General features: G+C 31.7%; 1 protein-coding gene and 1 non-coding gene across 3 annotated transcripts; one reads left to right on the plus strand and one right to left on the minus strand.

Moving 5' to 3' along the window:
- Positions 1–5,007: 5,007 nt before the first annotated feature.
- On the minus strand, positions 5,008–7,411 carry LOC130807974 (probable disease resistance protein At1g15890). Of its 2 annotated transcripts, none has more exons than XM_057673399.1 (2): positions 7,325–7,404; positions 5,008–7,011 (listed from the first exon to the last, which is right to left on the minus strand). In XM_057673399.1, exon 2 carries the CDS (start codon positions 6,996–6,998, stop codon positions 5,901–5,903), a length of 1,098 nt encoding a protein of 365 aa, XP_057529382.1. In that variant the 5' UTR covers positions 6,999–7,011; positions 7,325–7,404; the 3' UTR covers positions 5,008–5,900. The 2 variants fall into 2 exon arrangements, with proteins under 2 accessions (XP_057529382.1, XP_057529381.1); XM_057673398.1 differs by having other exon boundaries at positions 5,009–7,069; positions 7,325–7,411.
- A 1,065-nt stretch (positions 7,412–8,476) lies between these two features.
- Positions 8,477–8,592, plus strand: LOC130809527 (U5 spliceosomal RNA). The gene has a single exon (XR_009040831.1). It is a non-coding gene; the product is annotated as a U5 spliceosomal RNA (small nuclear RNA).
- The last annotated feature ends 4,703 nt before the right edge of the window (positions 8,593–13,295 follow it).

Raw genomic sequence — 13,295 nt, forward strand, 5'->3', positions numbered from 1 at the left:
TTATAAAGAATGTGTAAGTGCTAACCCTAGATCTAAAACAACTAACTCAGCTGCTATTTCTACCCTAAACCTTAAACTAAATGAGAGAGGCCACATAGAGCAAGAACTTTCTGATTTTGAGGATAGCAGTAATGATGATTACAGTTGTGGTGATGAGGATGAATATGATAATGATTCTGATTTGTTTGCAGAAAATGTAGTTTATGGTCTCGATGATGTGTTTATAGGTGATGATGAAATTAGATTGTTAGTAGATAAGGAGGTTGATGAGGAAAACAATAGAGACATATACTTTAATGATGATGAATTGGAGTCTGATGATGATGATTTGGGTGCATTAAATGTTGATGAGGAAGGTATAGCCAGCTATCCTACATTCAATCCTGAGGTTGATTTTAAGGGTAAGATCAATTTGACTTTAGGCCTTAAGTTTCCTTCTACATATGTCTTTAGAAAAGCATTGAGGTACCATGTTATTGAATGTGGTTACAATTATTATTACCTGCATAATGGTAGAAGTAGGATAAGTGTGTATTGCTACAATAGATGCGATTGCGTGAAATCGAAAGCTACAATTGTGAACTGTGTTTGTGGGAAGGATAAGAAGTGTTTTTTTAAGGTTCATGCTGTGAAGTTGAAAGATGAGGAGACACTTCAAATAAGGAGTTATTTTCCCGAGCACACTTATGGTCACCAACACCAAAATAACAAAGTCACTGCTTTATATTTAGCTGAGAAATACATACAGGATTGGAGGGAAAATCCAAATTGGGAATTAAAGGCATTTAAGAAACGGGTAAACAGGGAGTTAGGTTGTGAAGTGAAGTACTCTAAGTGTTACATGGCTAAAAGAATTGCTAAGAAAATGATAGTTGGTGATGCTAGTGAAGAGTATAGCAGGGTGTGGGATTATGCGGAAGCAATAAGGAGGTTTAACCCTGGAAGCACTGCAATCGTGAAATGCATCGGAATAGACACACCTCCACCCTTGTTCCAAAGGATGTATATATGTTTGTCAGCATGTAAGGAGGGTTTTGTTGCTGGCTGTAGGCCTATTATATGTGTTGATGGGGCACATTTGAAGGGACCTTTCCCTGGGGTGTTGCTGACTGCTGTAGGTAAGGATGGAAACAATAACATCTTCCCTGTTGCAAGGGCTGTGGTCGAAACAGAAAACGTAGAAACTTGGACTTGGTTTCTAAATCTTCTCGTAGAAGACCTAAAGTCGGTTAATCCATCAAGTAGTTGTGTAGAAGCAGGATGTGAAGATTTTACCTTCATGCGCGATAGGCAAAAGGTATGAACGTAATAACTTGTTAACACATATCTTGTTTCAAATTTAAATATTGTTATAACCCTAATACTAATTTGTGGACAATGTAGGGTTTGATTGAAGCTTTGAACTCAGTGATTCCTGAAGCTGAAATTAGGTTCTGCTGTAGGCATATTTGGGCTAATTTCAAGATCAAGCTTCCTGGAGAGTTGTAGGCATATTTGGGTGCTGCAAACACAGCAAACATACCAAAACCAACATACACAGCAAGCACAACACAACAAACACTTAACCACTGTATGTTGTTGTTCTAGGCAGAAGGCAAACACAGCAAACACAACATACACAGCAAGCACAACACAGCAAACACAACACACATTACATAAACACAAGTGTATTTACAGTACCTGCAAAGAAATTAAATGGAAAAAATAAAAGCTTAATTCATTCATTCATTCATCATGATCAAGCTACAATACCCAAATCACTATTACAATTATTCTTAAATAGGTCCTAAACTTCAATTACTAGCCTTGATTATTACAAGAAACACCAACAAAAAACAAAAGAAAAACCCTAATACAAAGCTTGTAATCTGATTTCCATGCTTCCTCTCATTCATCCATTTCTTCTTAATCCTTTTAATTTCTGAAATTGCTTGTTCCTTTTCATGTTCCAAGCAACAAACCCTTGATGTCAAAATCTTGATTTCGGTTGCCAATTGTCGCTTCTCGTCCACAAGCTTGTTAGTGACTTCTCTTTGCCAAACAGCCATTTCAGGTTCATCAACCCATTTAAACTTTTTGCATCCCCTCCAATTTGTATCAGGATCATAAAAAACGCAAGTCTTAAACCTTCTTCCTGGATTTTCCTTGGTCCATGAAACCCTCCTTGCAAAGGGAACTCCACACCCACATTTTTCAGGTACCGATTTTTCGGTAGAAGAAGAAGAAGAAGACATTACTAATTACCTGGAAAAAATTGGGTTGTTTGAATGATTTAGGGATTGGAAATCAAGGGATTGATAGGGAGAAGGGAGAAAGACAAATTACAGCAACATTTTAGGGTTCTTCGAATGAAAGAAGGAGGAGCAACTGCAATGAAGATTCTGAAATGAAGAACAAATAAAGCATTATAAGCTCACGTGACTATCACGTGATAGTCAACCGTTAATTTAGACGGTCAAATACAAAAAACCGTTAGAAGGTAGTCTTTTGCAAATAAATGTATTATATAAGATAGTTTTTTGCAAAAAAATTTAGATAGAGTAGTTTTTTGCAAATAGAGGTATATAATAGGTAGTTTATTATAATTTACTCATATATACGACTGATTTTAATGGGGCTTATACAACGTTAACATCAATTTTTTGGTTTACATCATCTAATTATTATGATTATATTTATGGATTTCGATTTTCATCAGAGTTAGACAAAGAATTTTTGGATTATGAGAGGGGAGTGCGTATTTCAGGAGTAAATGTTGAGGAAAATGAGACAATTTTACTTCCGACTTCGATAGAGTTGCTGCAAATCATGATAATTGAGATAAAGGGAAAAGGAGCATTAACAGATGTTTTACCCTCCCTAGTTGGGGCTTTAGACTTGCAGAGTATTTACATTGAAGAATGTAGAGGGTTGGAATACATATCAAAAGGGACACAACAATTAAACCTTGAAAGTTTATATCTGAAGGAGTTGCCTGACTTGATTAGGATAGTAGAATTCAAAAGTTGTTCCTTTTCCCTACTTAATGCAATAGAAATCTACGATTGTCCGAGGCTACAGGTGGTGTTTCCATTAATCAATTCCAAGCAGTTGAAACTCCCAAGCTTGAAATCATTACATGTAAGAGATTGTGAGGCGTTGGAGCAGATATTTGAAACAAACAACGACACTATTCCCAATCTTGTTCTTTCTCTTCCTAAATTACAGGTCCTATCATTGTGTAATCTTCCGAAATTGCACTGTATATACCAGGGGCTACTGGTATTTTGTGCTAATATTTCTGGTTTTGAAATTAATGAATGTCCGAAGCTCAAGGTGTTGAACGAATCAAAACATCGTCTAATGTTCTCTGCATCACCATCAATGCTAGCTTCCATTACCGAAGATGCAAGATTTTGGGAGATCGTCCGACAGCATGAAACCCTAAATGTTTCTCTCATTTCTGATCGAATCAATCAGATTATCAAACGCGATACCTTGCTTGGTGATGTAGATAATAAAGACGATGAAACAAAAAAGATTGTCTTTGATTTAACAAGTCAAATCCAATCACAGCTTCCACATTCACCTCTAATTTCGATTTCTGATGAAGCAGAGAAGAACAACAGACTAAAATGGGGTAAAACCTTATCCCTTATGACGATAAGAGAAAAAAACAACTACATGGGGTGGGAAGCGTCTTTATCTCTTCCATTACACAATGAGACAAACACAAGCAACAAAGGCAAATGGGGAACATCCTTATCCCTATCCCTTTGTTAATTTTTAAGTATGTAAATATTGCTTGCTCCATCTTATAATGCCTTTGCTAAACTTTTTTTTTCATATTTTATCTAGATTTTAATAGTTGATACAGTTATTAACTGTAGCAACTATTGTTTATTAACTGATTTTATTTATTTATATTTATTCATGTATAATATAAAATATAGTCAAGTGAGATTTGTTTGATTTGTCTTAATACATATTTTCATAATATTAACTTTTAAGAATTTTTTATCATATAAAACTAAAGATGTTAAAGATTAATATCAGGTATTCGATATATTGAAAGAGTAGAAGCTATTAAAAACAAGAGAAAGTATGTTTCACAATAGCTGCTACGGAATAAAAGAAAAGTAATATGGATCAGAGAAGTAGGGAGAAGAAAAAAAAGAAAAAATGTTTATCTCATTAAAGGCAAGTAGCCAAGTACAAGTTTTAAACCATTTTTAGCTAACTAATTGGTGACACAATTTCACTTACTAATCTATCCTAATTAGTAATTAGTCTTCACTAGGGATGGGCATCATCGGTATGATATGGGTCGGGTTTAAGTATAAAATAATATATTAAGTAATTTTTCGTCCATTTATACAAAATTATTTGGATTTTGATAAGTGTAATTTTTTGCACTAATTTATATCATTTTATGCTCATTAATATTGGATATTGTTAGTAATTTTGTGATTTTTTGAATATATTTATACTATTTATCCATTTTGGTTATTCATATTGATTTTGAGTGGGTTATATTATTTAAGCATAAAAACTTATGATTTTAAAGATGACGGAGTAACCTAAGGGAATTTTAGCTCGGTTGAAGATGTTTTATAAAGAAGACGAGCAAAAGAGTTGAAAATTTTTTATAATGCAAAATTTTGAGGTAAAATTTGATACATGTTCCCTCTTTTGATCGTAGCTTTTGATAGAAAGAACATAATAATGCAAGGTTTGTGGAGTTAGAAACTAAATTTTGAGAGCTTTCCAATGGAACAGTTTATGCCCGATTTCGACAATTGAGCTAGAAATGGCAACCTTTCAAATTTGCTGCGATTTCCAATGCGATAAAAGTCAACTCGGTTTCATCTTTTGGGACAAAAAACGTCGTGTCGATGTTGCTTTTTGAAAAATTGGCTTTTGCTCGGTGACTAAAGTCGACTCAGCTTCAAATGGAAAGAGGAGAAAGCCGAGTCCACCTTACATAGGAAAACGTACTAGTACTTGCTCCAATTAAAAGAATATATGATGCTCTACATATATTAGCATTGAGATTGATTAAATTACCTTATAAATATTCTTTAAAAAGTACAAATAAAAAATTAAATTAAACCCAATTTGAAATTTCATATATTAGGAAAAAGTTGCATTACAAATTTATAAGATCATACCAAGAGCAAAGTAATTTTCATTTATCAGGTCGTGCTTAATGGGCCCGGCCCGTTCAAGCAAGTCTGTATATGGCCTGTCACGCACATAGGGCTACTCACAAGTCACAACCTTATCAACCCTACTAATAATATTTAGATGGTGGAAATTATACATTATGACACACTATTATTCCACTCAAATTCTTATATGAGACGGTATTTCCGTAAGACGTGCTTTATACATAGGTTTAATAGCCCAATAACACCTATTAATATCAGATGAACTTTTTGTTTTGATGTCGTCTCACCGAGAGGTCTCGCACAAGAGTATCTCATCATTTTATGGTTCTCAAAGACAAAAATGACGACGAGATATAAAATTAAGGGGACTTATAAGGTGAGATTTGGTTTTGGGATTATTTAGGCCATGATCAGAGCCATGTTATCCAAAAACTTCATGTTAAATTGTGCCACACACAAAACATAAGAATAGTAGTCGAATCGGCTCAGTATAGATTTTTTTAGCTCATAGTATTATGTTTTCAACCCTACGTAAAAATATTGTTTACTAGTCTGCTCAACATCAACAAAGAAAACACACTGAAACAGACACACTACAGCTGCAAGTATTCATTTGCTAGTCGATTAGTCTGCTTTATTCTGTAGCAGCTTCATACTACCTTCTATCATTTCTAAATTTAGAAACCATCTGATTACACAGAGTTTTGGATGGAATAAGTTTCTAAAAATAGAGTATTTAGGCTTAAGCAACTACAAGTGTTGTTGCAGTTCATTCAAAGTGTTCCACCATACATGTATATCATGTTCCCTTCTCAACATATCTGCTATACGAATAATTACGCCAGGTACATTCCCACATTGTTGTAAGATACGATGTGCTACGCCTTCCATTTCTTCCGAGTCATATTCACTCACCTGCACCTCTTTTCGAAACAGCTCATGTGCTTCATCTTCTGACAACGGCTGCAGCTCGATTGTTTCTTGTGACTGCATTCTTCGCAAAACATTTGGTGAACGTGTAGTGAAAATCAATTTTCCCCCATTTGAATGCACAGGGATACCTACTTCAATTAATCTGAAATCTCTTATTAAACCATCTAGTATAAGAACAAATTTCCCTTTACTTCTCAAAGCTCTGTATAAAAAATCAGGCCGCCTACCTTCATCCTCTTCAGCTAATTCTAACCCAAGTGTTAGAGCAATCATGCTCGACAACTCATGGTTCGTGATATTCTCCCTAATTTGTACATAATAAACATTCGTGTTTACTAATATTCGGTTGTAGATATGCTTAACGATTTCTGTTTTGCCGGTACCTTGTGCTCCATGAACACCAATACATGATATCCGATCTGATTTTATAAACTCCAACACTTTCTTGATATTACCGAATGCTTCGCTACCTATTAGGTTGGAAGTCAGATAAGGAAGCTCCAGTCTTACATTAGATATCAAGGGAGCAGTCTGTAAAGACGTTCCAGTATCCAAGAGTTGTTCTACTTGCTGAAGTTTCTTGTCGACATGAACGATCCCTAACCAAGCGCGATAAAAGAAATCTACGAAAATGTTCATATCTCTTCCTGCCTGCTCCAGAATATCCTTAACTTGGTTATCCACAGTCTGCACGTTTTCCAACCAATTTCGTACTTCTGCCTTCACTTGGCGAAGGGTCTGATGCTCTGCAGCAGATGCCTCTGATCTGATGTCATGGGCTTTTCGGGTTAATCTTGTTGTTTTCATATGGAGGGTGTTTGTGTCGTTCTTCAAGTTGTTATAGTAGTTTAACCAATTAGGTAATTTGATCATGAAATTGATTGTATCGTTTATAGATTCCCTCATACTCCACATCGTCCCCAATAAACTAACGAAGTTGAAGGCAAGTGAAATTCCGAGCACAATGAGGGACAAAAATAGCACAGCTGAAGTATTTACATCAGGAAACACATAGTAAACATGATACCCTTGCAAATGAAAGCAGTGTATTTTAGTAGCATAATCAAAAACCCAGATGCGACTCGTACCCGTCTCTACTCACTTATAGGGTTTGAATCTTGTTCAAAAACCTGTTTTTTTTTTTTTTTTTTCTAAAAACATATTCAACTAATAAGGATTTTTTGATACAAATGAATATAGCCAGAGAAAGCATTAATTAATAAGATTAAAAAAAAACGTACCATATTCAAACATCATGTAGCTGTTTTGGTTTGCTGAAAAATATAGGCAGAGAAAGCTCTTGCAAATGAATATGAGAAGCCCAAGATATGAAATGAAAAAGTAAAGTTAAAGTTACTTCATAAATACCTCCTACATAGAGCTGTTCAAAACAAACCCGATCCGAAAATCCGACCCGAAAAAATGTAAGTTTTTTAGGTTTACCGAACCGATACTTCACTCAAACCGTTTGATAACCGAAAAGGGCAAAATCGAACTCGAACTGCAACCGAATTTTATAACCGACATATAAACCTTAACCAATGTTACCCGAACAGAACAGTGATCGACCCGAGTCAAATCCGACCCGAATTATGCACGTAACCGAATTTAACCTGACTAAAACCGATTAAGATCGAACTGTTTTTAACCCGAACTGATACAAACCCGATCGATTATTAATCGAACTGTTTTTAACCCGAACTGATTGTAAATCGAACTGTTATAAATCCGAATCAAATTTTCACCTAGTTTTAGCAAATTAAGTCCAATTTCAGTTTCCTAATAATATGGAAAAAGGAAGAACACAAGTTCTATACAAAAGAGATTGCATACAGAATATATATATATATATATATATATATATATATATATATATATATATATATATATATATATATATATATATATATATATATATATATATATATAACTAATTGAAATAAATTGATCTGCCTATTAGGGCTGGCAAAAGCTGACCCGACCTGCTAACCTGATCTGAAACCGACTCGAAATTAGCGAGTTTGGGTTTAGATTTTTGAACCAATTAATTAAATGGGTCAATCCAACCAGATCTGTTTATTAAATGGGTTAGGTTCAGGTTGAATATTTAAACCCGAAAAAAACCTGTTTAACCCATTTATTAAATTTAAGACGGATCAACATTTGCCAAATACTTCGTAAAACTAAGATAATACCAATTACCATGTATTGAGGGATTTGTCAGCTGAAGATGATTTTCAATAAAAAAGGAAGTTGTCCCACATCGGCTAAGGGATTCGTCAGCTGAAGATGACTTTTAATAACAAAGGAAGTTGTCCCACATCGGCTATGAAAGATACTAATAAAAGAAAAATTCTTTAAATCACTTCCACAGATCTCATACCAACTTACGCAGCCACGCCGTGAGCACAAAGCGAACTATTCTTTCGCCTTTTACTAAAGAATACCGTGTGCTCGCTGCATTAAGTGGCATACGTTTATTTTTGGAGGAAGCCTTTAATTAAGGTTAAATGGGTCAAATGACCTGAAATATATGAATTTAATGACCTAAAAAAAAAGTAGGTTAAAAGGGCCATTAGCAGGTTGATCCGATATGCTACAGATCAGGTCGGTGTTTCAATTTTTGACCCATTAATTAAATGAGTCAGGTTCATATTAAGGGTTTATTGACCATTATATATGATCCGAACCTGAAAATGACCTAACCCGACCTGTTTGACACCCCTATCTGCTATATCTGATAAAACAATCGGTAATTATTTTTTGTAAGTAAATGAGCATACATCAATTAAAAACCTGACTATTAACTTATTTCGATATTGACCCGATCAATAGTTATCCGTAACCGATAACTACTCGAAAAATAAAGCTCGAATCCGATCTGTACCCGAAAAAACCGAACCAATTAGTAATCGATGACAACCCGAGACCGATTGACACTCGACACAAACTTCAACCGAAACCGAACTGATGCTAACCCGATAGCTTGAATAACCGATCTCTAACCGAACCGTGACTAACCGACTCGACCCGAGTGTAACCCGTTGTAACACACAGCCTAAAAATAACCGATCCGAAATGCAACCGAACCGAATAACACCCGTCCGAAACCGACCCGATCAACCGAATGAACACCTCTACTCCTACATTTCAATTTTGGTACTATTTATTGTTCAAGTTTATATTGCAACTAATATGTAAGTTAAAATATAATCAAGATATAAAATGAAAAAGTAAAGTTAAACGTACCATAGTTAAATGAACAAAATAACACATTAAATTGCGTAAAAAATCAAATATAGTAAGTATAATGAAACGGAAGAAGTATGTTAGAGTACGTATACTCCCTCTGTTATTTAATATTGTTCGCATATGCCATTTTAGTCATTCAACTTGTTGTTTTCATAGACAATATTTCTATTTATGTGATAGTCTCTAGACAAAATTATTTTATTTATTTTTATTTAATATTTTGATAGTATATACTTATGGTCATTACATATTTTGGTCTTTATATTTTTATCTCACTAATTATTTTTATATATTTTAAATATTTATGATATTTATTTTTCTTCCACCAAATTTGTTATTCAATAAATTAATATATCCGCCATCTAAAAAATTATATTTTTAAATTTTTGTGAATGATTTTTTGTGAAAACAACTTTATGAAAAGAAGATAATACTCCCTCTTATTCACCTAATATGTCTTATTTGACTTTTTACCATTTTTATAAGTAGTGAAACAGGACCACATATGAAAGAAAAAATGTAGTGTTTTTAAATTTTGATAGGGGTAAAGTGGGATTAATAATTGTAAAAGTGTGAAAATATTAAGTTCAGTAAGAGTAAAGTTGATAAAAATAATATATCAAAAATAAAAATGAGATATTTAAAGTGACTTGATCCAACATGAAAATAAGAGTTTAACATGGAGGGAATATAATTTAGAGTGGGGTCTTCAAGTTGACTACTAAGATGAATAGCAGGAAACGAAGTCAACACGCTAATTTCCAGTGAGCATATGAGCAGTTGCGATGAAACTCACTTTTGCATACTTTTCAACCATGCCAATGAGTAAATGATAAAAAAAATGCATGTTTGAGAAATCACAAAAACAATACTACCAAAGCCTTAATTCTTAAAAACTATGTTTAACTACATAAATTAATATATTTTGTTTTAATATGAAGGAATTTTGCATGTGACATTTCAGGCAATTACTAAATAAACTTAGAAAAAACATTACACATAAAATAATTCTAGTACTTTTTATTATTTAATAATTTAATTACAACTTTTTTAAATAATAGCCCAAATTTAAATTTCTCATTCAAAAAAGGAGTATTGATAATTCTTAGCTTTATATATTTATCATATTTCTTTATTGCAATCGGGCATTAATTGACAAATTAAATGATTAAACAATATTAATTGCCAAATTTTTGACTTTTTGAACTCTTTTGTTTTCCAAATCCTAAAAGATTACGCATACGTATATTGTATTGGACTAAGATTAACTATTAGATTGGGCTATATAATTACGGCCTTTTTATTCATAACCTTATATTTTCTAAATATGGATGGTTAGGAAATTCAGTTGGTATTGGACGAGACGGCCTCATAATGAGACGGTTAATTTGGGTTGGTTCAATTCACGTATGTGACAATCTAGATATTTTTTTTTTATATTCTGGGCATTTTTCAATTTTGATCTTAAAAGGTATCAATTTTGACCTTTAAGATATCAATTTTCAATATTAATACCTTTCAGGTCAAAATTGATAAATGCCAAAAAAATTAAAATATTGTTACACGCACGTAAAAAGGCCCGGCCCACACTTCATCTTAACTTGCTATGATCTCGTCTAAGTTTTGGGTAGGAAATTTATGTAATGTGTTGCAAACCCTAACATATTACTAATGTTTAAATCAAATTTATGGGTAAATTGTTTTATAGTCTTAGTCCACTCTAAAATTATGTGCAATGATATTTATATTTCTTTATATTCTAATAATACTTAATTCTATTTTTGAAATAAAAAGTTACATACTATTTAAGTGGGAACTATGTGGATGAAGACTTTTTAGCAACTGAATAAAGTTAGTCAACTTTGATAAGTCTTTTAAGTATTCTAACTTGTAAGTCATGTTGTGGTGTTATCTCCTATTATTTTTGTTTTTAAATATTTAAGTGATAGAGATATTTACATAAGAAAATGTAACTATTATTTGCAACTATAATAGACGGAGAAAACAGTTAATGAAGCAACTTAATAATTCCATTACAAGTTGGTTTGACATGTTTATTTAATTTAATTAGTTTATATTCAAATATCATTCCGCTGATTTTGAGTAATGTTTAAATCAAAGTTACAAGTAAGTTTTCTATAGACGGCCTAAAATAGTCTAAAAAAGCGTGCAATAATATGTATATGTATATATATATATATATATATATATATATATATATATATATATATATATATATATATATATATATATATATATATATATATATATATATATATATATATATATATATATAGGAGGGATCCAATGAAAATGGGTTGAAAATGAGAAGGGTAAGAAGGACTCTACACCCTTAATTTTACTAAAATAAAAAAAATATATGGTCATGATTGAGCCAAAAACACCTAATTGTAAAATTAACTATATTACATAGAAAAGTAACTATAAAATAATTTTTGTAAATGTTGTTAATTTATAATATAGTATCTTTTTTTATATATAGTAACAAAACAAAATCAAACAAAAATTCTTCTCCTCCTTCTCATTTTAAAATCTTTCTTATTTGATCCTATATATATACGTACTTCTTCTATTCTGAAATACTCGCTACATTTTTATTATTGACACTATTTATTGTTCAATCTTATTTTATATATTGCGACCAATATATAAGAAAAAAATATAGTCAAGTAAAATCTTATTTAAATCGTTTAATCGCATACTCTCACAATATTAACTTTTTATAATTTTTATATTTAAAAGTTGATGACGACAATGACTTCACCATCAAACGTCAAATAAGTTTAGCACTCAAAAATCAACTTGCATGGAAAGACAAAGAAGTTTCGGTACATCATGATTCATTAAATCATTATGAATACAACTTTTTCTACCGATGACCATATAACGACTCCCTCATTTGCTATAATTTTAACGTATTTTTATTTTTTGTTGATTTTCTCGTTTTATATTTTCTTAAAAGGATATATTATTTTTTTGGAAATAACATACTATTTTTTTAATCACATTATATATTTTAATTCTTTTTAAAACTTATTTATACAATGTAATTTTTCTTTATTTAATTTTTACTAAATATTCACCTTTTCTTAGAAATGCCTAACTATTTTACCGTTTTATTGTATTGAAGACATTTAAAATCTTTACTAGTCTACATTCAAATAAAAAAATTTTTGGTAGGAAGTATTGTTTCAAATAAAAAAAGTAAAAATAGTCTTTAAAAGGAGAAACATTTGCCTAGCTCGCTCAAGGATTACAATATAAAGTTTAAGTTGGATGTTTATGTTGCGTCGAAGTTTAGGAAACAACTAATGTAAGTTATTGATAAATGAAAATAATAATTAAATAAACAAGATAAGATTTAAGGTGTTCCACCAACTTTGGGCTTCATCACCAACTTTAAGAGGGAGCAATTAAATTAGAATTTTAAATTATATATTGAAAAAAAGATATTCTTGTGAAATGTTATTAAATTTTTCTTGATGTAAAGTTTTTTAATATATAATTTTTATAATTTTTCATGATGTGTAATCAGAGATATTAAGACTTAAAATTAGCTAAAAATATGTATAAAATATAGAGTGGACAAATATAAAAGAACGAAAGAGAAATTAAAAATGAGATGTTTAAGGTGACTTAATCCAATAAGAAAATAAGACACTTAAAATGAATAACAGAATAAGTGGAAATATAATATAGTGTGGGGTCTTCAAGTTGATTACTAAGACCTGCTGGAAAATACATGTTCTACTCTAATGACGCCAATTTCGAGTGAGCATATGAGCAGTTCGACGATACTCACTTTTGCATACTTTTCAGCCATGCCCATGAGTAAATTTTAACCCAATTAGATACAAAAAAAAAAAAAAGAGAAATCACGAAAACAATAATAAATTATTAAATATTGTATTTGAGTACATAAATTAATATATTTAACTT

Source organism: Amaranthus tricolor, chromosome 3 (assembly GCF_026212465.1).
Source record: "Amaranthus tricolor cultivar Red isolate AtriRed21 chromosome 3, ASM2621246v1, whole genome shotgun sequence".
Lineage (NCBI taxonomy): Eukaryota > Viridiplantae > Streptophyta > Magnoliopsida > Caryophyllales > Amaranthaceae > Amaranthus > Amaranthus tricolor.